The 27101-nt window shown below is 55.7% G+C and overlaps 2 protein-coding genes across 4 annotated transcripts in view; both read left to right on the plus strand.

Moving 5' to 3' along the window:
- Positions 1-9044, plus strand: part of PRRG2 (proline rich and Gla domain 2) — a 10210-nt gene extending 1166 nt beyond the window's left edge. Inside the window, exons 2-7 of one of the 3 annotated variants that reach the window (XM_025367940.1) lie at positions 791-888; positions 1118-1293; positions 1532-1571; positions 6302-6437; positions 7917-8069; positions 8384-9044. In XM_025367940.1, coding sequence (XP_025223725.1) covers positions 804-888; positions 1118-1293; positions 1532-1571; positions 6302-6437; positions 7917-8069; positions 8384-8402 — 609 coding nt within the window. In that variant the 5' untranslated portion in view covers positions 791-803 and the 3' untranslated portion in view covers positions 8403-9044. Of the gene's footprint in view, positions 1-790; positions 889-958; positions 1294-1531; positions 1572-6301; positions 6438-7916; positions 8070-8383 lie in introns of all 3 variants that reach the window. The other 2 variants (XM_025367941.1, XM_025367939.1) reach the window with 2 other exon arrangements.
- A 533-nt stretch (positions 9045-9577) lies between these two features.
- The window catches only part of PRR12 (proline rich 12), a 37938-nt gene continuing 20414 nt past the window's right edge, over positions 9578-27101 (plus strand). The window contains exons 1-6 of the mRNA XM_025365872.1: positions 9578-9767; positions 11336-11448; positions 12453-12614; positions 12696-16012; positions 17173-17839; positions 19945-20372. Of these exons, the coding sequence (XP_025221657.1) occupies positions 9682-9767; positions 11336-11448; positions 12453-12614; positions 12696-16012; positions 17173-17839; positions 19945-20372 (4773 nt within the window). The 5' untranslated portion in view covers positions 9578-9681. The remainder of the gene's footprint in view (positions 9768-11335; positions 11449-12452; positions 12615-12695; positions 16013-17172; positions 17840-19944; positions 20373-27101) is intronic.

Consider the following 27101-nt stretch of genomic DNA (forward strand, 5'->3'; position numbering starts at 1 on the left):
TAAAAAAAAAAAAAAAAAAAAAGGACTCCTGTGCAAAGTTTTGTTTTGTTTTGTTTTTGACATGGAATCTCACTCAGTCACCCAGGCTGGAGTGCAGTGGCACGATCTCTGCTCACTGCAACCTCCGCCTCCCAGGTTCAAGCGATTCTTCTGCCTCAGCCTCCCAAGTAGTTGGGATTACAGGCGCCCAGCACCGCACCCGGCTAATTTTTGTATGACTCCTGTGAAAAGTCAAATGAGTTGAGGCGGAGCATAGTGGCTCATGCCTGTAATCCCAGAACTTTGGGAGGCTGAGGTGGGCGGATCACTTGAGGTCAGGAGTTCAAGACTGGCCTGGCTAACATGGTAAAACCTCATCTCTACGAAAAATATGAAAATTCACTTGGGAAGGCCGAGGCGGGTGGATCACGAGATCAGGAGATTGAGACCATCCTGGAGAACACAGTGAAACCCCGTCTCTACTAAAAATACAAAAAAAATTAGCCGGGTGTGGTGGCAGGTGCCTGTAGTCCCAGCTACTCAGGAGGCTGAGGCAGGAGAATGGCATGAACCCGGGAGGCGGAGCTTGCAGTGAGCTGAGATCGTGCCACTGCACTCCAGCCTGGGCGACAGCGCGAGACTCCATCTCAAAAAAAAAAAAACAAAAAAAAAACAATATCTGGCAGAGAATACAGGCTGTGTAAGTGTCTGCTATTATTATCATTCGTGGACCACAGAGGTCAGTCGATAGAGCACTGCCTTATTACCCAGGGACTGAGGCCCTTGTCAGCTGTAACACACCTGGTTCTAGGTGTCTGGAAAATATGAGGGGCCACCCCTCTCTGCTGCTGCTATACATGGCATTAACCACCTGCCTGGACACTTCACCCAGTGGGGAGACAGACCAAGGTGAGTGTTTGGGGGAAATGGCGTCCAGATACTTGGCATTGGCCTCCCCCTGGCTCAGGAATGTCTCTAGTCCCTCCTCTTCCAGGACCCAGCCCCTTCCTCCTTCAGACCCAAGAGTCTGAATTCCCAGCTCCTGCTCCTTCCTCCGGGACCCCACTGCTTTCCATCCCCCTATGACTTCAGCCCTAGGGACCCTCCATTTTTCTGTCCCTCATGTCTTTGGGTCCAGAAGTCTTCCTCGCTCCGCCAGAGGCCCAGAGCTTCCTGAGTAGCCATATCCGGATTCCAAGAGCCAACCACTGGGACCTGGAGCTGTTCACACCAGGGAACCTGGAACGGGAGTGTCATGAAGAGAAGTGTTCCTGGGAAGAGGCCAGGGAGTATTTTGAGGACAACACTCTCACGGTGAGGTCCTCAAGACCCTGGAGTTTCGGGCCCTCTGTCTTCTCTATACCTGTGGGGAGGTTGCAGGGGGAGGGCCTCTCTCTTCTCTATACCTGTGGGGAGGCTGCAGGGGGAGGTTCTGGCCTTCAGCTCCCTCCTCCCTGGTGTCTCAGAAGTCAGGATGGGCTAGTTTGGGGGTGTGAACCTACCAGCTGAATTGCTGCTTTTCCCCCTTCTTTTCTACTCCTCCCCCCTCAAGGAGCGCTTTTGGGAGAACTACATCTACAATGGCAAAGGAGGTGAGTGAGGGGCTGAAGCCGTCTTGTTCTGTGCAGCTAAGGGATCCCTTCCCAGGGAGGCCAAACCAACATCCTCCACCCCAAATTAGGTACAAGAATCGTCTGCCCCCCAATTCTGTGCTCTCTGAAGCTGGCTGCTAAAGGAGTTCCCCTGCTTAAGACCCCGGCTTGCCTGAGGAGCCCCCCACACCTTATGATTATTTTATTTTTAATTATTTGTTTTTGAGACAGGGTCTCGCCGTGTCGCCCAGGCTGGAGGGCTGTGGTACAATCTTGGCCCACTGCAACCTCAACCTCCCAGGCTCAAGTGATCTTCCCACCTCAGCCTCCTGAGTAATTGGGACTCCAGGCCCATACTACCATGATAATTTTTGTAGTTTTTGTACAGACGGGGTCTCACCATGTCACCCAGGCTGGTCTTGAATGCCTGGCCTCAAGCAATCCTCCTGCTTCAGTGTCCCAGACTGTTGAGACTATAGGTGCCAGGCCCCACCACATCTTATTGGATGCAGGTCCTGGGTCCCTAGGAAGGGAAGTGTCAGTGGAGGGAAAGGCTAGAGCTGTAGGGCCTGTCAGGCCTTAAGCTGAGAGGGGAAGGCCCACCTGAACCCTTCGCTGGTGTCCAGAGTAAATGGAAACACCAACCCCTCCAGCATCCTGATTGCGGGGGACGCTGCCCTCTAGCAACGTGACCAAGGGAGGAAGCCTGCCCATCCTCATCTGCCCATTTTGCCCCCAACAACCCCTCCTCTGAGTTCTGAGGCCCCATCTTGTTGCCAGCCTTGTTGCTAAGGGGGGCTGCTCCTTAGCAACAGGGCCTGGCCAGGCCAGACCAGATGAAGAAGCCTGAAGCAGTACCTGGCTGATTTCCCCTCCCCCACAGCCCCATCCCAGCAGCTGCCTGGTTGCTAAGGAGGCCTTCTCCCTAGCAACCACACCTAGCCAGGCTCCAGGACCCAAGGCCTTCTGCCCACTGGAGGACCACCCTCCGGGCCCCCGATGCCCCACCCACTTGTGGCCCGGTTGCTAGGGGTAGATGCACCTTAGCAACAGGCCCTAGGTCTGGGCTGGAGTCTCACACTGGAGCCTGGTTGCTAGGGGAGGTAATTTCCCTACAGGCCTAGCGAGGCATAGTGGCTCCTTGAATCCACCTGAAGGTGCCCACATCAGGAGGACCTGCCTTCTGAAGCTGCACTTGTGCTTTTTGCTAAAGGGGCTCAAAAGTCTGGGGGTTTACTGTGGTCAGATGTGGTGGCTCATGCCTGTAATCTCAGCACTTTGGGAGGCCAAGGCGAGCAGATCACCTGAAGTCAGCAGTTCAAGATCAGCCTGGCCAGCGTGGTGAAACCCCATCTCTACTAAAAATACAAAAATTAGCCGGGCGTGGTGATGTGTGCCTGTAATCCCACCTACTCAAGAGGCTGAGGCACAAGAATCACTGCAGCTGGGAGGCAGAGGTTGCAGTGAGCAGAGATCACACCATTGCACTCCAGCCTGGGCGATGTCTCAAAAACAAACATACAGCAGGGTGCGGTGGCTCACGCCTGTAATCCAAGCACTTTGGGAGGCCGAGGCGAGCGGATCACCTGAGGTCAGGAGTTCGAGACCAGCCTGGTCAACATGGTGAACCCTGGTCTCTACTAAAGATACAAAAATTAGCTGGGCGTGGTGGCGCACACCTGTAATCCCAGCTAGTTGGGAGGCTGAGGCCGGAGAATCGTTCAAACCCAGGAGGTGGAGGTTGCAGTGAGCCAAGATCATACCATTGCACTCCAACCTGGGCAACAAGAGGGAAACTCCATCTCAAAAACAAACAAGAAAGTTTGGGGTTTACCTTTGGAGGAAAGCCCACCTATCTAGTGCCCATGGAAGTTTCCCCAGCAGCAAGAGCTAGCAAGACCTCCCCAAGCCCAACGACTCCCTATACTCCCTTGTCCTTAGACTCGAGGCCTTGGATTGCAAACAGGGCTGCACCTTAGTAACATGTCAAACATGAATTCTAGATTCTTAGTTACATTGGCGGGGAGAAGGGGGTCCCTAAATTCCTCCATTTGTTTTTTGTTTTTTTGAAACGGGGTCGGGCAGGGCATGATGGCTCACGCCTGTAATCCCAGCATTTTGGGAGGCTGAGGCTGGTGGATCATGAGGTCAGGAGTTTAAAACCAGCCTGACCAATATGGTGAAACCCCATCTCTACTAAAAATACAAAAATTAGCTGGGCATGGTGGCGCACGCCTGTAATCCCAGCTATTTGGGAGCCTAAGGCACCAGAATCGCTTGAACCTGGGAAGCGGAGGTTGCAGTGAGCCGAGATCACTCCAGCCTGGGTAACAGAGTGAGACTCCATCTCCAAAAAAAAAAAAAAAAAGAAATGGGGTTGCTCTGTCGCCCAGGCTGGAGAGCAGTGCCACAATCGCGACTCACTGCAGCCTCAACCTCCTATGCTCAAGTGATCCTCCCACCTAAGCCTCCTGAGTAGCTGGGATTACAGGCATGCCCTACCATGCCCAGTTAATTAAAAAAATTTTTTATGTAAAGATGGGGTCTCACTGTGTTGTCTACGCTGCTCTCTACCTCCTAGGCTCCAGTCATCTTCCTGCCTTGGCCTCCAAAGTTCTGGGATTACAGGTGTGAGCCACCGAGCCTGGCCATTTTCTTTTTTCTTTTAGAGACAGGGTCCAGTCACCCAGGCTGGAGTATACTGGAGTGATCCTGGCTCACTGTAGCCTCGACCTCCTGGGGTCAAGTGACCCTTCTTCCTCAGCCTCCCAGGTAGCTGGGACTACAGGTACCTGTAGCACCACACCCAGCTATTAAAAACATTTTTTCCAGCCGGGCAAGGTGACTCACGCCTGTAATCCCAGCACTTTGGGAGGCCGAGGCGGGCGGATCACAAGGTCAAGAGATCAAGACCATCCTGGCCAACATGGTGAAACCCCGTCTCTACTAAAAATACAAAAAACTAGCCGGGCGAGGTGGCAGGCGCCTGTAGTCCCAGCTACTCGGGAGGCTGAGGCAGGAGAATGGCGTGAACCCGGGAGGCGGAGCTTGCAGTGAGCTGAGATCCGGCCACTGCACTCCAGCCTGGGCAACAGAGCGAGACTCCCTCCCAAAAAAAAAAAAAAAAAAAAACAACCATTTTTTCCCCAGGCTCAGTGGTGGCTCATGCCTGGAATCCCAGAACTTTGGGAGGTAGAGATTGGTGGATTGCTTGAGGAATTTGAGACCAACCTGGGCAAAAAATACAAAAAATTGCAAAACACAAAATTAGCCAGGCATGGTGACGCACACCTGTGGTCCCAGCTACTCAGGAGGCAGAGGTAGGAGGATCACCTGAGCCCTGGACGTCAAGTGGCAGTGAGCTGCGATTGCTCCACTGCACTCCATGCAAAAAAATTTTTTTTTTTTTTTTTGTAGAGCCTCCCTATGTTGCCCAGGCTGGGCTCAAGTGATCTTCCTGCCTTAGCCTCCCAAAGTTCTGAGATCACAAGTGTGAGCCACTGTGCCTGGCTACCATGAATAATTTTAAAAGCATATCCCAAGTAGTGCATGTGACTTTTTTTTTTTTTTTTTTTTGAGGGGGACAGAGTCTCTCTCTGTCATCCAGGCTAGAGGGCAGTGGCACAATCTCCCCGGCTCAAGCAATCCTCCTGCCTCATCCTTCTGAGTAGCTGGGACTACAGGCAAGCACCACCAAGCCTGGTTAATTTCTTTTTTTTTTTTTTTTGAGACGGAGTTTTGCTCTTGTTGCCCAGGCTGGAGTGCCATGGCGCAATCTGGGCTCACCGCAACCTCCACCTCATGGGTTCAAGCGATTCTCCTGCCTTAGCCTCCCAAGTAGCTGGAATTATAGGCATGCGCCACCACGCCTGGCTAATTTTGTATTTTTAGTAGAGACAGGGTTTCTCCATGTTGGTCAGGCTGGTCTCGAACTCCTGACCTCAGGTGATCCAGCCACCTTGGCCTCCCAAAGTGCTGGGATTACAGGTGTGAGCCACTGCGCCTGGCTAATTTTGTATTTTTTGTAGAGATGGGATTTCACCATGTTGGCCAGGCTGGTCTCAAACTCCTGACCTTGTGTGATCTCCATGCCTCAGCCTCCCAAAGTTCTGGGATTATAGGCATGAGCCACCACACCTGGCCAGGACATAGTTTTGTTTTTTTGGTGGTGGTGGTGGTTTTTTTATTTTTTGAGAGGAAGTCTTGCTCTTGTTGCCTCAGCTGGAGAGCAATGGCTCGATCTCAGCTCACTAAAACCTCCGCCTCCTGGGTTCAAGCGATTCTCCTGTGTCAGCCTCCCAAGTAGCTGGGATTACAGGCACATACCACCACGCCTGGCTAATTTGTTGTATTTTTAGTAGAGACAGGGTTTCACCATATTGGCCAGGCTGATCTTGAGCTCCTGGCCTCAAGTGATCTACCTGCCTTGGCCTCCCTAGTGCTGGGATTACAAGCGTGAGCCACTGTATCCAGCCTGTAATCAGTCACGTATCCAGCCTGATCTCATTAAGTTTTCACAGTGGGGTAGGGGTTATGGTTCCCATTTTACAGAACCCACAGTGGAGGGTCAGAGAAAGGAATGAGGTGAATTGCCTGAGGTCACAGGGCTAGGAAGGGACCCCAGCTCTGCCTGCTTCAGGGTCTGTTCTCTTCCCTCAGTGGGAAGGAATTTTGATTAGGGTGGGTGGCAGTCCCCGAAACAGTGGCTCCCCTTCCCTGCTTCCCTGCAGGGCGTGGACGAGTGGATGTGGCAGGCCTGGCTGTGGGACTGACGTGTGGTGTCCTTCTCATTGTCCTGGCCGGCCTGGGAGCCTTTTGGTATCTGCACTGGCGACGCCGCCGAGGCCAGCAGCCCTGTCCCCAAGAGTAAGGGGGATTCAGTGAGGAGGCGGTGGTGGTGGAGAGCAAGGGGAGGGAGGAAATGTTGACCTAAAGGGATGTGCTAAGGATTGGGGGCAGATGGGCACTGATGAAAGACCTGAGGACACTGTCATTTGGAGAGTGAATCTGTGAGCTGGCTTGTGTCTGGTTTTGGTGTCTGTTGCTCTGTCTGTCTAGATCCTCAGTACCTGGCCCACAGTAGGAGCTCTGACCACTTTTGCTGCCGGCCTGTCTTTGTGGTACTGGGATTACCAGTATCCATGGGATTACCACTCTGGATATTGTATCTGGTGAGGCTGCGACGGTGCAGCCTGTGGTGTTTGGGTGTCTGTGCTATGTCAGTTTCAGTGGTGACAGGTGCAGCACCTGAGTGGGTGTGGGAAATTGGTGAGGAGTGCATCTATGTTGTGTTCCTGTCTATACAGATGGGCTGAGTTCTGTCTGTTTGGTGTGTGTTGGCCTGCCTCTCTGCAGGGCTTTTTTTTTTTTTTGAGACGGAGTTTTACTCTCGTTGCCCAGGCTAGAGTGCATAGTGTGATCTTGGCTCACTGCAACCTCTGCCTCCTGGGTTCAAGTGATTCTCCTCCCTCAGCTTCCCGAGTAGCTGGGATTATAGGCGCACGCCACCATGTCCTGCTAATTTTGTATTTTTAGTAGAGACGGGGTTTCTCCATGTTGGTCAGGCTGGTCTTGAACTCCTGACCTCAGGTGATCTGCCTGCCTCTGCCTCCCAAAGTGCTGGGATTACAGGTGTGAGCCACCACGCCTGGCNGTGGCCGGATCTCAGCTCACTGCAAGCTCCGCCTCCCGGGTTCCCGCCATTCTCCTGCCTCAGCCTCCCAAGTAGCTGGGACTACAGGCGCCCACAACCGCGCCCGGCTAATTTTTTGTATTTTTAGTAGAGACGAGGTTTCACCGTGGTCTCGATCTCCTGACCTTGTGATCCGCCCGCCTCGGCCTCCCAAAGTGCTGGGATTACAGGCGTGAGCCACCGCGCCCGGCCTTTTTTTTTTTTTTTTAAGAGACAAAGTCTTACTGTGTTGCCCAGGCTGGAGTGCAGTGGCCCGTTCACAGCTCACTGCAGCCTCAATTTCCTGGGCTCAAAAAATCCTCCCACCTCAGCCTCCTGAGGATCTAGAACTACAGGTGTGTGCCGTGCATCCGGCAGGGCTGTCTTTTTCTCTATTGCTCTGCCTGTATCTGGTGCACATGGGTGTGTCTGAATAAGAGTGTGTCTCTGTGGTTGCTGATTTCTGTGTCTGCCTGTGTGTAGCTGACTGTCATTTGAGGCACTTTTCTGTGTGTAAGGCTAGGCTGAAGGTGACCCTCCTTTTCTGAGGTCCACCTCCCTTCCAGCTCTGTCCCAGTGTCACCCTGAATCTCCATCTCCTAGATCCCCTCTCTTCCGCCTTAGTCTAGGTATCCTGTAAGTTCCTCTGCTAACTGTACCTTTGCTGTCCCCAGGGCCGGGCTTATCAGCCCTCTGAGTCCTTTGAGCCCTCTGGGCCCACCGACGCCCCTGCCTCCACCCCCACCCCAACCCCCTGGCCTCCCCACCTATGAGCAGGCGCTGGCAGCCTCTGGGGTACACGACGCACCTCCACCCCCCTACACCAGGTATGGGGCGTGGCTTCTGCCCGGGGGCGGGGCGCAGAGGGGTGGGCACGTTGGAGGACGAACCTGGGCTCAGGGGCGGGACTTGGAATTTGGGCCTTATTACCTAGGGCGGGGCTTGGAGTGCGGGGGCGGGGCCCCATGCAATGGTCTAGGGGCGTGGCCCAGCGTTGTATGTGCGGAGGCGTATAAGAGGGTGGGGCCTGTGCCCAGAGGGTCCGGGATTGGCTGAGACGCCAAGGGCGGTCGGAGTGGTCCTGGCTGAGGGGAAAAAAACACAGGAGCTTTGACTCCCTAGTGTGCCTCTTCTCTTGCAGCCTCAGGAGGCCTCACTGAAGAGCTGCTTTCGAGACCCGGCTCTCCGAACCGTGCCCCTGATTCACACCGGATTCCGGAAGCCCCTAGGCCTCGTAGACGCAGAAGCTGGACTTTGGGGGGCGGGGATGGTGGGAGTAGGGGTCGCCCGGCCCGAGGCCTGCCCTGGCACACGCGTTTCCGCCGCGTATGGATATACACATGTTCTCGGCAACGTGTTCCCGTGTCCTGGCCCCTCACGGGCCCCCACACTCTCCTGACCGTGAGGGCCCGTGTGGTCAGTTCCGCCCCCGTGGTAGGCAGACGCGCGGGGAAAATTCGGACCCAGGAGCCCAGTCCCGGCTGTGCCGTCTTGTGTATGGGCAGATACGACCTGACAGTCCCCTCCAGTGCCACAGGGTACGCACACGCACAGCCCCGCCTGTGCACACGCGTGTCTTCGTGCATTCCCTGTGCGGTACAGAGGCACTTCGTAACCCAGGGAAAGGGCGGGGGGCATATTTGCAAGCGTGCTCGGTGCGGGCAGGCTCGCATTGCACCCAGGGAGCTGGAGTTGAGCTCTTCCCCTAAATAAAAACCCTTCGGAAAGGAGACCAAAAAAAGCAGAAATAATGCAAATAATAATAATAATAATAATAATAATAAACCGCGATCCCGGGCGCATCGGAACTGGTTTTCTGTGCAAACGCGCCCTACACCCCCAGGCCCTGCTTGCGCTCAGTCTCTCTCACTCTCCCTTTTTTTTTTTTTTTTTTTTGCATTTGCACGGGATTGTGGGAGGAAGCGGAGCGCAGCCAGACACCCCGCCGCCCGCCCCCCCTTCCCCTCCCCCCTCCCCCAGCCGCCTTGTGCAAAGATGGCTGCACCGTGAGCGCAGAGGAGGAGGAGGCGGCGGCGGCGGCGGCGAGAGAGCGAGCACCCAGCGCCTGCACCCACCCCGGGGCCGCCCGGGACGCCCCCTCCCGAGCGCGCGCCCCCCTTTTTCTCTCGCAAGCGCCGGGGCAAAGGCGGAGACAGCGGGGTCCCTCCACCCCCCCTTCCCTCCTCTAGGGGGAACCCCCCTTCCCCCTTCCTTGGCTCAGCGACTGCACCCCCTCCCTTGCCCGCCCCTCCGCCCCTGCCCCCTCCCTCCCCCGCCCGGGGCCTTCCCGGGCCTTCGGCGGCTGCAAAGAAAAAAAGAGAGAGAGAAAGGGGGGGAAAAAAAAGCAGCAGCGGAGGGAGCGGCGGCGGAGGAGAGCGCGCGCGCCCCCTCCCTCCCTCCCTCCCTCCCCCTCCCCCCAATTTCCACCGCGGCCAATTCATGGACAGGAACTACCCCAGCGCCGGCTTCGGGGACCCGCTCGGCGCCGGGGCGGGATGGAGTTACGAGAGGTCAGCGAAAGCTAGGTAAGGAGCTGAGGGTGGCCTGGAGAAAGGGGCCAAGGGGTGGGAGCCCAGGCGGGCCGGGCCGGGCCCGCCCGGCGACGCGTGCATCGCAAACTCCCCTCCGGCTTGCAAGGGAGCGGCCTTCCTCGGTTTGTAACAACGCCGCCGCCCCAGTTTGCAAATTGCAAACTCCGCCAAAGCCAGCTCCGGCATGCAAAGGGAGAATTGCAGCGGGAAAATGGGGGTGCAAAACAATTTCGGACGGGAAGGCCTTGGGAAGGTGGGAGGGACTGGCGAAGCAAGGCCTGGACTTCCCCCCATCCTTGGATTCCCGGCTTGGTGACCCCTCCCCCCCGCGCCCCAGGCGCTGCTCTTGCAAAGGTGGGAAGAAGAGAAGAATTAGAACGCAGATCTGGGGGGCGCGAACCCCCCTCAGGTCCTATTGTTCCGGGACTGTGCGAGGCCGCGCCACTAGGCGCCCCCCCAAGAATTCCGCGCGCAGAGTGGGCATGGGGCCCCGCCCCCTTCCTAAGCTGCGGTTCTGTGTGTGTAAGGGGGGTGTCTAGCATCTGGGACACGCCCCCTTTAATGCCCCCACCCCCAAAGGCAGAGAATCCTAGTTGATGGCAAGGAGTGGAGCGTTTGCCCTCCTGAGTCTGGCCATGGACTGGGGCCGTTGCATGGGAAGAGTCGGATGTTTCCCGGGTGTGTGTTTGTGTGTCTGAGCGTGGGCCCTCTGCGTGCGTGGCTGGCAGCGTGTTCACCTGTGAATCTGCCCCTTTCCTGCTGCTTCCTCACACTTCACCTACCCCCGAGCACCTCCCCCCCAACACACCTGAGTTTCCCAGCAGGGCATAACCCCAATTGTGTCAGGATTTTTGGTGTGGGATTCCTCCGTCTATATCTTTTCTTCCCCACGGGTGAGTTGGATACCCATTTGCACACATACCTGGCATTGCACGGGCCCATGCATTTGAACCTCAACCCCCGGGGATGGACGGTGTTCTTGTCCACACTTGTACGTGGTACTTTCCCCGGGTCTTATTCCCTCTTCTCTCCACCCCCCCCAACCGTTGCCGCTTGGGAACCGATCTGCCTCCTGCTCCCAACTTGTTTTGCACCACCCCATGAAGTTCAGGGCCTCTGTGTTCCCGTGTGTCTACGGAAGAGGAGTCGTCCATGTGGACCTTTGGCGTTGGCCCCATGGCCAGTGTTGCCGGAACGGGGCCTGGGGTGGGGGGTTGGTGGGGTCGACCGGGGGAAGGCTCTCATTTGCAACTCAAGACACTTCCTGTGCCTTGGACCCTCTTCTGTGTGTTAGTTTCGTCTCTGAGCATGCCTGTTTGTAAACGTGACACTATCCGGGCTCTCTTTATTCGGGCTCTGGAGTGGGGGCCATTTCTGTGGCTCTTTAGTTGGGTACCCCGATTCCCTTGTCTTCTCCCCTTTAAAGGCCTACGGTTCCTTAGCCTAACACCCCCTACCCCAATCAGCTGGAAGGGTCCCCCCAACTCCCTGGGGGGTTTCCTGAGCTCCTTTCTCAGAAGGCAGCTTGGGAGAACCCCCTGACTTCTCTCCTTTTCCCCCAGCTTGGTTTATGGCAGCTCCAGGACCTCGCACCCCGAGACGGACATCTTACACCGCCAGGCCTACGCGGCCCCCCACCCACTGCAAAGCTATGCCACCAACCACCACCCGGCAGGTACGGCCCCCATCCCGCCCCGCTTTGGGCTGGCCCTCCCCCCGAGGCAGCTGATTGGCTGTTGAAAGTTCTGCCCCTCCTAATTGGCCGTGACCCGTGCCGTGGCCCGCCCCTTGCTGTGTCTCCTCTGATTGGTTGCCTTTGAGGCTGCTGGTCTTTGCTTCATTTCTCGCCGGATTCGTCCGCCCCTGCCTCGCCCCGCCCCTTTCGCTCCAATTGGCCCTGTCCCATCAGCCCCCAAATCCCACCTTCTCTTCCAGGCTTTTCCGCCTCTCTCCAGCCCACCCCAATTCTTTCCCTCTGGGTTTGCCCTATTCTTTTGGCTCCTTGGAACTCTGAATTCTGTCTTCCTGATTCTCTTTCTTCCTGATTGGCCCCAATTATCTGGCCCGCCCTCTTTTATCTTATTTTGCCCCATTGCCTTATTCCACCCCCTGCCTTTGCCTCCAAGGTTTCTGATTGGTTCCCCCTTCCTAGGGGTACTGGCAATGACATGATGCTGTCTAGTTTGACCTTTGACCTTCCTGATTGGCTCCTTCCCTTTTTCCCTCCCCATCTTTTTTTCTGAACCCTCCCATGGAGCTCAGTCCCTTTTGACTCCTTCTCTGGTCTTTCTGAGACTTCATTGTACCATCCTTTCCACTTCCTTGCTGGAAATACCCACATTTGGTCTCCCTCCTGGCCTTCCTGAGGACTCTGTTCTTTTGCCCCTGGCTCTTTCGTTTCTAGATTTTTCCACACTTTTGTCTACCATTTCCTATCTGGGCCCCTGCCCTTATGACTGGATTGCCCCTTCTCTTGCTTTACTGTCTCACCTTTCCCCCTTCCCTCCCCTCATTCCTGTCTCATGAGCTTGCTTCTGTCCATCTTGTCTTCGAATTTGCCCTTTTCTCTCCCATCCCCTCCTTTTCCTGATCCAACTTGCTTTTGACCTCTTCCCTTTCTCTCTTGACCCTATCCTACCCATCCCTACCTGGCTGACTATACCCCCTGTCCCCGGGCAGGTCTTTCTGGACTCTTCGACACTGGCCTCCACCACGCGGGCTCAGCAGGGCCCGACGCCTCCGTCATGAACCTCATCTCAGCCCTGGAATCCCGGGGCCCCCAGCCTGGCCCCTCCGCCTCCTCTCTCCTCTCCCAGTTCCGCAGTCCTTCCTGGCAAACCGGTAAGCCCAGCGCCGGCCCTGCAGGGCCAGGGTGGGGCTGGCTTGCTGTCCGCTCTGACCCGCGGTCTTCCTCATCTCCAGCCATGCACACGCCAGGCCCCACGGAGCTCTTCATCTCGGGCGCCCTGCCGGGTTCCAGCACCTTTCCGTCCTCCTCTGCCCTCTCGGCTTACCAACACCCGGCTTCCTTCGGCAGCCGCCCCTTCCCAGTGCCCTCGTCCCTCAGCCTCCAGGACCCCCCATTCAGCCCTCCAGCTAATGGGCTCCTGTCTCCTCATGACGTGCTGCACCTGAAGCCCTCGCAGGCACCCACGGTGCCCTCTTCACTGGGCTTTGAGCGCTTGGCAGGAGGCGGTGTCTTGGGGCCAGCTGGTCTCGGTCCAGCCCAGACCCCCCCTTACCGCCCTGGCCCCCCAGACCCACCACCACCACCTCGCCACCTCCCAACTCAGTTCAACCTGCTGGCTTCCTCTTCTGCTGCCGCCGCCGCTGCCGAGCAGTCCTCCCCACAGCTCTATAACTTCTCGGGTGCTGCCCCGGGCCCACCGCCGCCTGAGCGGGCCCTGCCCCGCCAGGACACAGTCATCAAGCACTACCAGCGGCCAGCCAGTGCCCAGCCCCCACCACCCCCGCCACCAGCCCATGCCCTCCAGCACTATCTGAGCTGTGGAGGCAGCTACCCCTCCATGGGCCACCGGGCCAACCTGGCCTGCAGCCCCCTGGGTGGTGGGGAGCCCTCCCCGGGTGCTGGGGAGCCTAGCAAGGCTGGTCCCAGCGGAGCCACGGCGGGGGCATCTGGCCGGGCCACAGGCCCTGAGGCAGCGGGGGGCGGTGGGGCCGGAGGTGGTGGCGGAGGTTACCGCCCCATCATTCAGTCGCCTGGGTATAAGACGGGCAAAGGTGGTTATGGAGCAGCTGCCGGGGGTGCCACCAGGCCCCCCCCACCCCGTTCGACCGCTACCCCCAAATGCCAGAGCCTGGGTGGACCGGCAGCCGCCTATGCCACTGGGAAGGCCTCTGGGGCTGCAGGGGCAGGGGGCCAGGCTTATTCCCCTGGTCAGCCGCAAGGGCTTCTGGGACCCCAGGCCTATGGGCAAGGATTTGGAGCGGGGCAGGCACAGGACTTGAGCAAAGGCCCCAGCTACTCAGGGGGCCCTCCACAGCCCCCCAGCGGCCCTCCTCCTCCTGGCCTGGCCACATGTCAGAGCTACTCCCCGGACCAGCTGCAGGGGCAGTTGTATGGGGTGCAGGGCGAGCCATACCCAGGGCCAGCCGCCCACTCCCAGGGGCTGCCCACAGCCAGCCCCTCGCTCAGCTACAGTACCGGCCATTCCCCAGCGCTCTCGGGCCATGGGGGTGGCTGGGGACCCAGCTCCTTGGGAGGTGGTGGTGAGGCCAGCCCATCTCACATCATTCGTCCGCTCCAGTCACCGCCTGCCACAGGCCGCCCGCCTGGAGTCGGTTCTCCAGGAGCCCCTGGCAAATACCTGAGCTCAGTCTTGGCCTCAGCCCCTTTCCTGGCACCTCCGGGAGCTGGCAGCTATGCAGCCGGAGCCGGTGGCTACAAGGGCAAGGGGGATGGCTCGGAGCTGCTGGCGGGCCCAGGTGGGCCTCCTGCGGAGCGCACGGAGGATGAGGAGTTCCTCATCCAGCATCTCTTGCAGGCGCCCAGCCCTCCTCGGACCTCAGGGGCAGACGGCTTGGTGGGCGAGGACGGGGCAGCAGATGCCTCTAAGGGACTTGGGGGGAGTGGCGGGGCCGGGGGACCGCCGGGTACACCCTACGAGTTGGCCAAGGAAGACCCCCAGAGGTACCACCTGCAGAGTGTCATCCGCACCAGTGCCAGCCTGGATGAGGGTGCCACTGCGGCACTGGAGCTGGGCCTGGGGAGGCTGAAGGAGAAGAAGAAAGGGCCAGAGCGGGGTGGCGAGACCCCTGAGGGGCTGGCCACCTCCGTTGTCCACTACGGGGCAGGTGCCAAGGAGCTGGGGGCCTTCTTGCAAAAGAGCCCACCACCCCCACCTCCCACGGCCCAGTCCACCCAGCCCACTCCCCATGGCCTCCTTCTGGAGGCCGGGGGCCCTGACCTCCCACTGGTGCTGCCTCCACCTCCTCCCCAGCTGCTCCCCTCGGTCCTCAGCCATGCCCCCAGTCCCTCTCCCAGCGCCTCCAAAGTCGGCGTCCACCTCCTTGAGCCAGCCACCCGCGATGGGGCACCCCAGCCACCTCCACCGCCACCCCCGCCTCCACCACCCATGCCCCTGCAGCTTGAGGCCCACCTCCGCAGCCACGGCCTGGAGCCCGCGGCCCCCAGCCCCCGCCTGCGACCCGAGGAGAGCCTGGAGCCGCCAGGCGCCATGCAGGAATTGCTCGGGGCCCTGGAGCCGCTGCCCCCGGCACCTGGGGACACCGGCGTAGGCCCGCCAAACTCGGAGGGCAAGGATCCCGCAGGTGCCTACCGCAGCCCCAGCCCGCAAGGCACCAAGGCGCCGCGCTTCGTGCCGCTCACCTCCATCTGCTTCCCTGACTCCTTGCTCCAAGACGAGGAGCGCAGCTTCTTCCCTACCATGGAGGAGATGTTCGGTGGAGGGGCCGCAGATGACTACGGCAAGGCCGGGCCACCCGAGGACGAGGGGGACCCCAAGGCGGGCGCTGGGCCACCCCCGGGCCCCCCTGGCTATGATCCCTATGGGCCCTACTGTCCTGGCCGGGCGTCGGGAGCCGGGCCTGAGACACCAGGCCTGGGCCTGGACCCCAACAAGCCCCCTGAACTGCCCTCCACGGTCAACGCCGAGCCACTGGGCCTGATCCAGAGCGGCCCCCACCAGGCGGCGCCACCACCCCCGCCTCCGCCACCACCGCCTCCCGCGCCGGCCTCCGAGCCCAAGGGTGGCCTCACCTCGCCCATCTTCTGCTCTACCAAGCCAAAGAAGCTGCTCAAGACATCCTCCTTCCACCTGCTGCGTCGCCGCGACCCACCCTTCCAGACCCCTAAGAAGCTGTACGCCCAGGAGTACGAATTCGAGGCGGACGAGGACAAGGCTGATGTGCCCGCCGACATCCGCCTCAACCCCCGGCGCCTGCCCGACCTGGTCTCCAGCTGCCGCTCCCGCCCGGCCCTCTCGCCACTGGGGGACATCGACTTCTGCCCGCCCAACCCGGGACCAGATGGCCCCCGGCGCCGTGGCCGCAAACCCACGAAGGCGAAGCGTGATGGGCCGCCCCGGCCCCGGGGGAGGCCCCGGATCCGCCCTCTGGAGGTCCCCACCACTGCGGGGCCCGCCTCGGCTTCCACGCCCACCGATGGCGCCAAGAAACCCCGGGGCCGGGGCCGAGGCCGGGGTCGAAAGGCTGAGGAGGCAGGGGGCACCCGGTTGGAGCCCCTGAAGCCACTTAAGGTGAGGGGGATGGGGTCTTGTAGGGGATAGGGGAGGAGGGGCTGTGCCCGATGTTTGAGTCTTAAAAGGAAGGAAGGGTTTACAGCCGCACCTTGGCATTTCTGGGGCAGGGGCATAATAAGGTTTATATTCCTAAAATCTGTGAGGAAGTTAGGTGAGGAATCAGGGTCCCACTGACAGACCTAAGAATTGAAATTCTGAATCTAGGCTGGCCATGGTGGTTCATGCTTGTAATCCCAACACTTCAGGAGACTGAGGCGGAAGGATCTCTTAAAGCCAGATGTTCGAGACCAGCCTGGTCAACGTAGTGAGACCCTGGTTTCTATTAAAAACATAAAAATTTAGCCAGATGTGGCTGTGTGTACCTATAGTCTCAGCTACTTAGAGGCTGAGGTGGGAGTATCTCTTGAGCCCTGGAGTTCAAGGCTGCAGTGAGCTAGGATTGCATCACTGCACTGTGGCCTGGAGTGAGACCCTGTCTCAAGAAATAAAGGAAATTATGGGTTTAGGGAGAGGCAGGAGGTTGGGGGCTTATGCTTTTAGCCTTTTTTTTTTTTTTTTTTTTTTCTTGAGAGAGTTTCTGTCACCCAGGCTGCAGTGCAGTGGCATCATCTTGGCTCACTGTAACCTCCACCTCCTGGGTTCAAGAGATTCTCCTGCCTCAACCTCTTGAGTAGCTGGGATTACAGGCACCCGCCATCACACTCGGCTATTTTTTTTTTTTTTTTTAGTAGAGATGGGGTTTTACTACGTTGGCCAGGCTGGTTTGAAACTCCTGACCTCAAGTGATCCTCCTGCCTCAGCCTCCCGAGGTGCTGGGATTATAGGCGTGAGCCACCTCACCCGGATTGCCTGCTTTTAGCTTCTATATCCCAAATGATGGGCATTCAGGGATCCTACGTTCCTGGGTTTCATGGGAAGCAGGTCTGGGGACCTGAACTGGGCTGTAAGTGAAGAGCTCAGTGAGTCCAAGTTCCTGGTCTTCTGAGCGAGGAACTCCAGTCTTGTCCTCCTAGAATCTAAGACAAGGGGTTTGCAGGTTTGAATTCTAGAAATTCACGGGCTGAGCACCTATAAATTTGGATTTTTGGGGGCTGAGGGGGGATGGGACTGGGGGCCCAGACTCCTGGGCCCTAACGGCCCGCCACTCCCATGTCTAGATCAAGCTGTCTGTGCCCAAGGCTGGCGAAGGTCTGGGAGCCTCATCGGGTGATGCCATATCAGGCACTGACCACAACAGCCTGGACTCGAGCCTGACTCGGGAGAAGATCGAGGCCAAGATCAAGGAGGTGGAGGAGAAGCAGCCGGAGATGAAGTCGGGTTTCATGGCCTCCTTCTTGGACTTCCTCAAGTCAGGCAAGCGCCACCCACCACTTTACCAGGCGGGCCTGACACCTCCGCTCAGCCCTCCCAAGAGCGTGCCACCCTCTGTGCCAGCCCGAGGCCTGCAGCCCCAGCCCCCTGCCACCCCCGCTGTGCCACATCCCCCACCTTCCGGAGCCTTCGGGCTTGGGGGCGCCCTGGAGGCTGCGGAGAGTGAAGGGCTGGGGCTGGGCTGCCCTTCACCCTGCAAGCGACTGGATGAGGAGCTGAAGCGGAACCTCGAGACACTGCCCTCCTTCTCCTCGGACGAGGAAGACTCTGTCGCCAAGAACCGAGACCTGCAGGAGAGCATCTCCTCGGCCATCTCTGCCCTCGATGACCCACCCCTTGCTGGGCCAAAGGACACCTCCACCCCAGATGGGCCGCCCTTGGCCCCCGCAGCTGCAGTTCCAGGGCCACCCCCTCTTCCGGGGCTCCCCAGTGCCAACGGCAGTGGCACTCCTGGTGAGCTCTGGGAACGTGGTCTGGGAGTAGAGTGGAGCTTAAAGGTTGTCACGGTCACTAGATACAGTTGTGCAGGTTACGCACTGTTTAAGAGACACCATTCACGTAGATGGTACAAGCTGGCATATTTATGAAGGGACTTTCCTGATTACATAGGCATTTTGAGGAAGGTGTGTATCTTGTTCTAATTCACCCAGAGGTGCTAAGTGGACTAGGAGGGGCCCCAAGGCAGATGCTGGAGAATGCAAGGAGACAGGGCAGGTGATGAGTTACAGGAGGGGAGCTACTCAGGTTCTGAATGGTGGGAGGTGTGGGGACTGAGGAGGGCTCTGAGTCAGCCACGTGTGAAGGTACAGAAAGATGTCTGGGGGCAGAGAAAGACTTGGGGAGGGTGATGGGTCTTGGGAGTGGGCAGCGGAAGGCAAGACTAGGGGCACAGGAAGGGTTTAGGTTGTGCTCTGGCTGTGACACAGCTTAAGGGGTGTTAATGGCAGAAACAGAGGCATTGGGAGATGACAGATGGGAGCTTACAGGAGGGCATAGAGGGGACTTGGGAAATGGAGAGAGCTTTTGGGGGGTATAGAAAGTTGGGGAATGGGGAGTGGGGAGGTGAGAAGAAGGGGTGAGGCCAAAGCTGACAGGGTCATTGCAGGAGAGAACAGCCAGGCTGAGAGAGCCTTTGAAGGGCTTGGAAGGGCCATGGCCAAGGATACAAGGACGGAGAAGCAGCAGTTTTATGGGTCGGGTGAGATTTCAGGGAGTTAGAGGGGAGTGTTAAAAAAAAAAAAAAAAAAAAAAAAAACCATGACAGGCTGGGCACAGTGGGCAACACCTGTAATCCTAGCACACTTTGGGAGGCTGAGACAGGAGGATCACTTGAGCCCAGGAGGTTGAGACTGTGGTGAACCATGATTGAGCCACTATACTCCAGCCTGGGTGACAGAGCAAGACCCTAAGACAGGGTCTTTTTAAACAAAAAACCCCCCAAACAAAACAAAAAGACCCTGTGAGGTTTTTGTTTTGTTTTGTTTTGTTTTTTTGTGAGCCAGAGTCTCGCTCTGTCACCCGGGCTGGAGTTTAGTGGCACAATCTTGGCTCACCGCAACCTCTGCCTTCCAGGTTCAAGTGATTCTCCTGCCTCAGCCTCCCAAGTAGCTGGGACTACAGGTGCGTGCCACCATGCCCAGCTAATTTTTTGTATTTTTAGTAGAGATGGTGTTTCACTATGTTGGCCAAGCTGGTCTTGAACTCCTTACTTCGTGATCTGCCCACCTCAGCATCCCAAAGTGTTGGAATTACAGGCGTGAGCCACTGTGCCCAGCCGTTTTTTTTTTGTTTTGTTTTGTTTTTCAAGACAGAGTCTCACTCTGTCCACCAGGCTGGAGTACAGTGGCACGATCTTGGCTCACTGCAACCTCCGCCTCCTGGGTTCAAGCTGTTCTCCTGCCTCAGCCTCCCGAGTAGCTGAGATTACAGGCACCTGCCACCACACATGGCTCATTTTTTATATTTTTGGTAGAGACAGGGTTTTACCATGTTGGCCAGGCTGGTCTCGAACTCCTGACCTCAAGTGATCCGCCTGCCTTGGCTTCTGAAAGTAGTGGGATTACAGGCGTGAACCACCATGCCCGCCTCCTATGAGGTTCTTAAAAGGCCTGAAGAAGGGAGCTGGCAGACAGAGGAGGGGTTAGCAGTCTGCACACTAGTGAGCAGGCCAAGGAAAGAACAAAGATGGGCCTGGAGGGAGGAGGATGAGGCCTTGGAGGAAGACAAGGTGAGGAAGTAGAGCTAGGGAGGTGATTGACTTAGGAGTTGGGAGGGTCATTCAGGAGGAGGAGTTAAGAGCCAGACAAGGGCTTTGAGACCACAAAGAGACATTTCAGGACTGAGAAGGGGATTAGGGATGGGAGACAGGTTTCCTTTACAGCCACAGGAGCCAGAGTAGGTCTCTGTAGAGACTCCGATAGGGTAGAAGGGCCACTGGGAGCTGAGTGGTAGTTACAGACAGAGGGGTTCTTGGTACAGAAAGTGATGTTTAAAGGACAAGAGGAAAGGTGCCAGGAATGATGAATAACATCCAGGCCTGATGTCCCTGTCTCCCCCAGAGCCCCCACTGCTGGAGGAGAAACCCCCACCCACTCCACCTCCTGCCCCGACTCCTCAGCCTCAGCCTCCACCACCCCCTCCGCCGCCACAGCCAGCCCTGCCCTCGCCGCCCCCGCTGGTGGCCCCCACGCCCAACTCACCACCGCCACCACCGCTGCCGCCACCACCTCCACCAGCTATGCCCTCGCCTCCACCGCCACCCCCACCAGCCGCTGCCCCACCCGCTGCCCCTCCTGAGGAGCCCGCCGCCCCGTCCCCCGAAGACCCTGAGCTGCCGGACACCCGGCCCCTGCATCTGGCCAAGAAGCAGGAGACAGCGGCCGTGTGTGGGGAGACGGACGAGGAGGCCGGCGAGAGTGGTGGAGAGGGCATCTTCCGGGAGCGGGACGAGTTCGTCATCCGCGCCGAGGACATCCCTTCCCTCAAGGTGAGTCCCAACCTTCTCCAAAACCTGGGCCTGATGGGTTTGGTCACCTGTTTTGTTGAGCGCCTGCTGGATGAGAGGCTTGTATTGGGACCTGCAGATCCAGTGATGGCCTGGCCGCCCTGGAATTCACAGTCCGATGGGGCTGATAGAGGTGTCGAGGACCTGCGGGCCTCAGAGGTTTTATTTGCGTTTGTGTGTATACATGCATTACTTACATGTAAGGTAAAGCGATTGTTAACCTGTATGTGTCTATACATGCATTACTTGCATATAAGGTAAAGCGATTGTGAATGTTTATGCAGATACCCTACTGTGGGTGGTAGAGGACCAGTACTGTATAAGCAGATGCGGCTCTGGCCTCAGGGAGCTTCTAGTCTAATGGAACAAGCCAGAGAGACAGGCTACTTTGCCATTTATGGCACAATGGTGGAAATATGAGTCACTGACATAGACTACCTGCAGGTAACCCGTAAATGTAATTGGGCCGGACGCGGCGGCTTACACCTGTAATCTCAGCACTTTGGAAGTTTGAGACCAGCCTAGCCACATATTGAAACCTTTTCTCTCAAACGAAAAGAGTGAATCATTTGGGAATGCTCACTGTGTGTCAGGCTATATCTTTTTTGTTTTTTTTTTTTTTTTTTTTTTTTGAGACGGAGTCTTGCTCTGTCGCCCAGGCTGGAGTGCCGTGGCCGGATCTCAGCTCACTGCAAGCTCCGCCTCCCAGGTTCACGCCATTCTCCCGCCTCAGCCTCCCGAGTAGCTGGGACTACAGGCGCCGCCACTTCGCCCGGCTAGTTTTTTGTATTTTTTTAGTGGAGACGGGGTTTCACCGTGTTAGCCAGGATGGTCTCGATCTCCTGACCTCGTGATCCACCCGTCTCGGCCTCCCAAAGTGCTGGGATTACAGGCTTGAGCCACCGCGCCCGGCCCTTTTTTGTTTTTTTTGAGACGGAGTTTCACTCTTATTGCTCGGCTCACTGCAACCTCCGCCTCCCAGGTTGAAGAGATTCTCTTGACTTGGCCTCCCAAGTAGCTGGGACTACAGGCGCACGCCACCACGTCTGGCTGATTTTTGTGTTTTTAGTAGAAACGGGGGTTTCACTGTGTTGGCCAGGCTGGTCTCAAACTCCTGACCTCAGGTGATCTACCTGCTCGGCCTCCGAAAGTGCTGGGATTATAGGTGTGAGCCACTGCACCCGGCTGGCCATATCTTCAATACTTACTTTAAATAGTTAAATACATAAGTGCAGACCAACAGCCTGTTCACTGCTTCCAGTTTGTCTACCGCAGGGGTTGGAAAACTGTGGCCCCAGGCCAAATCCAGCCCACTGCTTGTTTTTGCAAATAAAGTTTTATTGGTACACAACCATGCCCATTCATTTACATGTTGTCTATGGCTGTTTTTCGCATATGGCAGCGAGCTGGGTAGTTAGCTGGCCCTCAATGGCAAAAAATATCTCTGGCTCATCATGAATAAGGTTTGCTGGCCTCTACTGTACTGGGTTCATTGGACAAATAGAGTTGGATCAGAGGATTAACTTGCAAGGCACTTGATGGGGTAGGTGTTATCAGGTGCCCATGGAGTGCTCTGCGCAGGGCATGCGGCTGAGCAGGTGTTCAGGAGGTCAGCCCTGATGGTGGCATGGAAGCCAAGGCCATTCTCCATGTCAGTCATTGTCATTGATTATACTGATTATGAGACAGGATTATTGTTTGGCCCTTCATGTATACTATGACACTTAATTTAATCTTGGCCGGGTGTGGTGGCTCACACCTCTAATCCCAGCACTTTGGGAGGCCAAGGCAGGTGGATCACTTGAGGTCAGGAGTTTGAGACCAGCCTGGCCAATATGGTGAAACCCCGTCTTTACTAAAAGTACAAAAAATTAGCTGGGCGTGGTGGGGTGTACCTGTAATCCCATCTACTCGGGAGGCTGAGGAAGGAGGATCACTTGAACTCTGCCGGGGGAGTGTGGGGCGGAGGTTGCAGGGAGTGAGATTGTGCCACTGCATTCCAACCTGGGCGCCAAGCAAGACTCCATCTCGAAAATAATAATAATAATAATAATTTAGTCCTGGATGTCGTTTTAATTTAATGTTGGATGTAACATGGAGAAATTATGGGAAAAATTAATTATAAGGATAATAACTATTATTACACTTTCTTCTTTTCTGTTTGTTCGTTTTTTTTTTTTTTTTGAGATGGAGTCTTGCTCTGTCACCCAGGCCAGAGTGCACTGGTGCAATCTCGGCTCACTGCAACCTCTGCTGCCCGGGTTCAAGCAATTCTCCTGCCTCAGCCTCCTGAGTAGCTGGGATTACTGGCACGTGCCACCACACCTGGCTAATGTTTGCATTTTTAGTAGAGAAGGGGTTTCAACATCTTGGCCAAACTGCTCTTCCACTTCTTACCTTGTGATCCACCCGTCTCGGCCTCCCAAAGTGCTGGGATTACAGGCATGAGCCACCGCGCCCGGCCTTACACTTTCTTCTTAAGTGTGTTTTTTGAGGCAAACTCAAATGTATTTTTTCCTATGTTATTTCAATGTATTTCATTGTGGGAAAAATAAATAATAGAGCAGGCTGGGAGTGGTGGCTCACGCCTGTAATCCCAGAACTTTGAGAGGCTGAGGTGAGAGGATCACTTGAGAGCAGCTAGCCAAATAGCAAGACCTCACATCTACCAAAAACAATAAATAAATTAGCCAGGCATGGTAGTGCATGCCTGTAGTCTCAGCTACGTGAAAGGCTAAGATGGCAGGATTGCTTGAGCCCAGGAGTTTGCGGTTGCCGTGAGCTATCTATGATTGCATCACAGCACTCCAGCCTCGGTGGCAGAGCGAGACCCTGTCTCTACTACCTCTGAGGAACAGGATTTTGGGAACATCACAGTCAGAATTTCGTTTTATCTTTCTTTGTTTTTAAAATCATGGTCACATACGTACCATGAAATTTGTCATTTTAACCAGTTTTCAGTGTATGGTTCGGTGGCATTAAGGATATTGACATCATGCTGGGCGTGGTGTCTCACGCCTGTAATCCCAGCACTTTGGAAGGCCGAGGCGGGCAGAACACGAGGTCAAGAGATTGAGACTATCCTGACTAACATGGTGAAACCCTGTCTCTACTAAAAAGATAAAAATTAGCTGGGAGTCTCATGTCTGTAATCCCAGCACTTTGGAAGGCTGAGGTGGGTGGATCATGAGGTCAGGAGATCAAGACTATCCTGGCTAACGTGGTGAAACCCCATCTCTACTAAAAATACAAGAAATTAGCCGGGCCTGGTGGTGGGCGCCTGTAGTCCCAGCTACTCTGGAGGCTGAGGCAGGAGAATGGCGTGAACCCAGCAGGTGGAGCTTGCAGTGAGCCGAGATTGCGCCACTGCACTCCAGCCTGGGCGACAGAGCGAGACTCCGTCTCAAAAATAAAATAAAATAAAATAAAATTAGCCAGTCATAGTGGCGGGTCCCTGTAATCCCAACTACTCGGGAGGCTGAGGCAGGAGAATCGCTTGAACCTGGGAGTTGGAGGTTACAGTGAGCTGAGATCGTGCCACTGCACTCCAGTCTGCTAAGGGAGCAAGACTGTCTCAAAAAAAAAAAAAAAATTGACATCATAGGCCAGGTGCGGTAGCTCATGCCTGTAATTGCAGCACTTTGGGAGGCCAAGGCGGGCAGATCACCTGAGGTCAGGAGTTCGAGACCAGCCACTGCACTCCAGCCTGGGCTACAAGAGCAAAACTCTGTCTCAAAAAAATAAAGAAAAAAACCATATTGACATTGTTGAATGACCGTCACCACCATCCATCTCCAAGTTTTATCTTTTTTTTTTTTTTTGAGACGGAGTCTCGCTGTGCTCCCAGGCTGGAGTGCAGTGGCGTGATCTAGGCTCACTGCAAGCTCCGCCTCCCGGGTTCACGCCATTCTCCCGCCTCAGCCTCCCAAGTAGCTGAGACTACAGGCGCCCGCCACCGCGCCCGGCTAGTTTTTTGTATTTTTAGTAGAGACGGGGTTTCACCATGTTAGCCAGGATAGTCTCTATCTCCTGACCTCATGATCCACCCGCCTCAGCCTCCCAAAGTGCTGGGATTACAGGCTTGAGCCACCGCGCCCGGCCAAAGTTTTATCTTTTTATATAAAAAAGATAAACTTCATTATAGAGACTACAGTAGCATTTTACAGGGATGGAAACTGAGGCTCACACAGGTAAAAAGTTCTTCCGACTGCGGATTACTATGCCCGTTTTTTTGAGACAGGGTCTCCCTCTGTTGTCCAGGCTGGAGTGCAGTGACATGATCTTGGCTCACTGCAACTTCTGCCTCCGTAGTTCAAGCGCTTCTCATAACTCAGCCTCTCGAGTAGCTGCGACTACAGAGGACCCTACCACGCTTGGCTAATTTTTGTATTTTTAGTAGAGATGGGGTTTCACCATGTTGGCCAGGCTGGTCTCCAAACTCATGACCTCGGGTGATCCGCCCACCTCGGCCTCCCAAAGTGCTGGGATTACAGGAATGAGCCACTGTGCCTGGCCTATTATCTTCATTTTTTAGGGAAGGAAACTGAGGCACAGAGAGATAAAGTAGCTTTCCCAGGCTTTTGTAGCTCGGGATCCACACCCAGCCCTGCTGGCCTTAGGAACCCATATTCTTATTTATTTATTTATTTTTGAGATAGTGTTTCACTCTTGTTGCCCAGGCTGGAGTGCAATGGTGCAGTCTTGGCTCACTGCAACCTCCGCCTCCCGAGTTCAAGCGATTCTCCTGCCTCAGCCTCCCGAGTAGCTGGGATTACAGGCATGCTTCACCATGCCTGGTTAATTTTGTGTTTTTAGTGGAGATGGGGTTTCTCCATGTTGGTCAGGCTACTCTCGACCTCCCGACCTCAGGTGATCTGCACGCCTCAGCCTCCCAAAGCGCTGGGATTATAGGCGTGAGCCACTGCGCCCAGCCAAGAACCCATATTCTTATCCCCGACTCAGCCAGGCACCATGTACGTTCTAGTCAAACGCAGCTGAGCCAGCATTGGGTCAAATGAACAGGGTCCTAGGGCAGGGACCTTGAGCATCCCCATTTTACAGATGGGGAAGTTCACATTCAGAGAAAGGGAGTCAGTCGGCTGGCCAGTGCCAACCTGGGATTGGAGCCAGGGCCATCTGACACCACCTCCCAGCTGGCATGGGGCAGGGGAAGGGGCCAGGTGAGGACTCAGATGCTTAAAATACAACTTGAGTGTGCATTATAATGGGGGACAAAACCCCATGCCTTTGCCAAACATACAGACCTTGGGGACTCGTTTGTGGGTCTGGAGACAGGGCAGGCTGCTGGCATAGTTAAGACCCCAGCTTTGGTTTAACCCGACTGACTCAAATTTCTGACACTTATTATTATTATTTTTTTGTTTTTTTGAGACAGGGCCTCACTCTGTCACCCGGGCTGGTGTACAGTGGCATGATCATGGCTCACTGAAGCCTCAAACTCCTGGGCTCAAGTGATCCTCCCACCTCAGCCTCCCGAGTAACTAGGACTACAGGCATACAACACCATGCCTGGCAAATTTTTTTATTCCTTAAGTAGAGACTGGCGTCTCATTCTGTTGACCTGGCTAGTCTTGAACTCTTGGGCTCAAGCAGTCCTCCCGTCTCAGCCTCCCAAAGTACTGAGATTGCCGGTGTGAGCCACTGTGTCTGGACTTTTTTTTCTTTTTTTTGAGACGGAGTCTCAATCTGTCTCCGAGGATGGAGTGCAGTGGCACAGTCTTGGCTTACTGCAACCCTCACCTCCCAGATTCAAGCGATTCTCCTGCCTCAGCTTCCTGAGTAGCTGGGATTACAGGCGCGTGCCACCACGCCCATCTAATTTTTGTATTTTTAGTAGAGATGGGGTTTCACTGTGTTAGTCAGGCTGGTCTTGAACTCCTAACCCTGTGATTTGCTCCCCTTGGCCTCCCAAAGTGCTGGTATTACAGGCGTGAGCCACTGTGCCCAGCCCATTTTTTTTCTTTTATACCATCTCTTTTTTTTTTTGAGATGGAGTCTCGCTCTGTCTCCCAGGCTGGAGTGCAGTGGCACAGTGTCGGCTCACTGCAATCACAACCTCCCGGGTTCAAGTGATTCTCCTGCCTCAGCCTCCTGAGTAGCTGGGATTACAGGCACCTGCCACCATGCCTGGCTAATTTTTGTATTTTTAGTAGAGATGGGGTTTCACCATGTTGGCCAGGCTGGTAGAAACCACTCTTAAAGCCCCTACAAAAACAAGCTATAGACCATCGTTTATTCCAGAAAAACAGCAATCCAATATAAATATCGCCTGAGTCATATATGTGATTTTAAATGTTTTCATTCCTGCATTTATAAAAATAAAAAAGATAGATGAAATTAGCAATAGGTGGCCAAAGTGCTGTACTCTCAGCACTTTGGGAGGACGAGGCAGGAGGATTGCTTGAATCCAGGAGTTGCAGACCAGCCTGGGCAACATCGTGAGCCCCTGCCTTAAAAAAAAAAAAAAAAGAAATTAGCCATAGGGATGCATTTTATTTTTTATATTTTTATTTTTATTTTTATTATTATTATTTTTATTTTTATTTATTTATTTTTTTTTTTGAGACGGAGTCTCGCTCTGTCGCCCAGGCTGGAGTGCAGTGGCCGGATCTCAGCTCACTGCAAGCTCCGCCTCCCGGGTTCACGCCATTCTCCGGCCTCAGCCTCCCGAGTAGCTGGGACTACAGGCGC

The sequence above is a fragment of the Theropithecus gelada genome, chromosome 19 (assembly GCF_003255815.1).
Source record: "Theropithecus gelada isolate Dixy chromosome 19, Tgel_1.0, whole genome shotgun sequence".
NCBI lineage: Eukaryota > Metazoa > Chordata > Mammalia > Primates > Cercopithecidae > Theropithecus > Theropithecus gelada.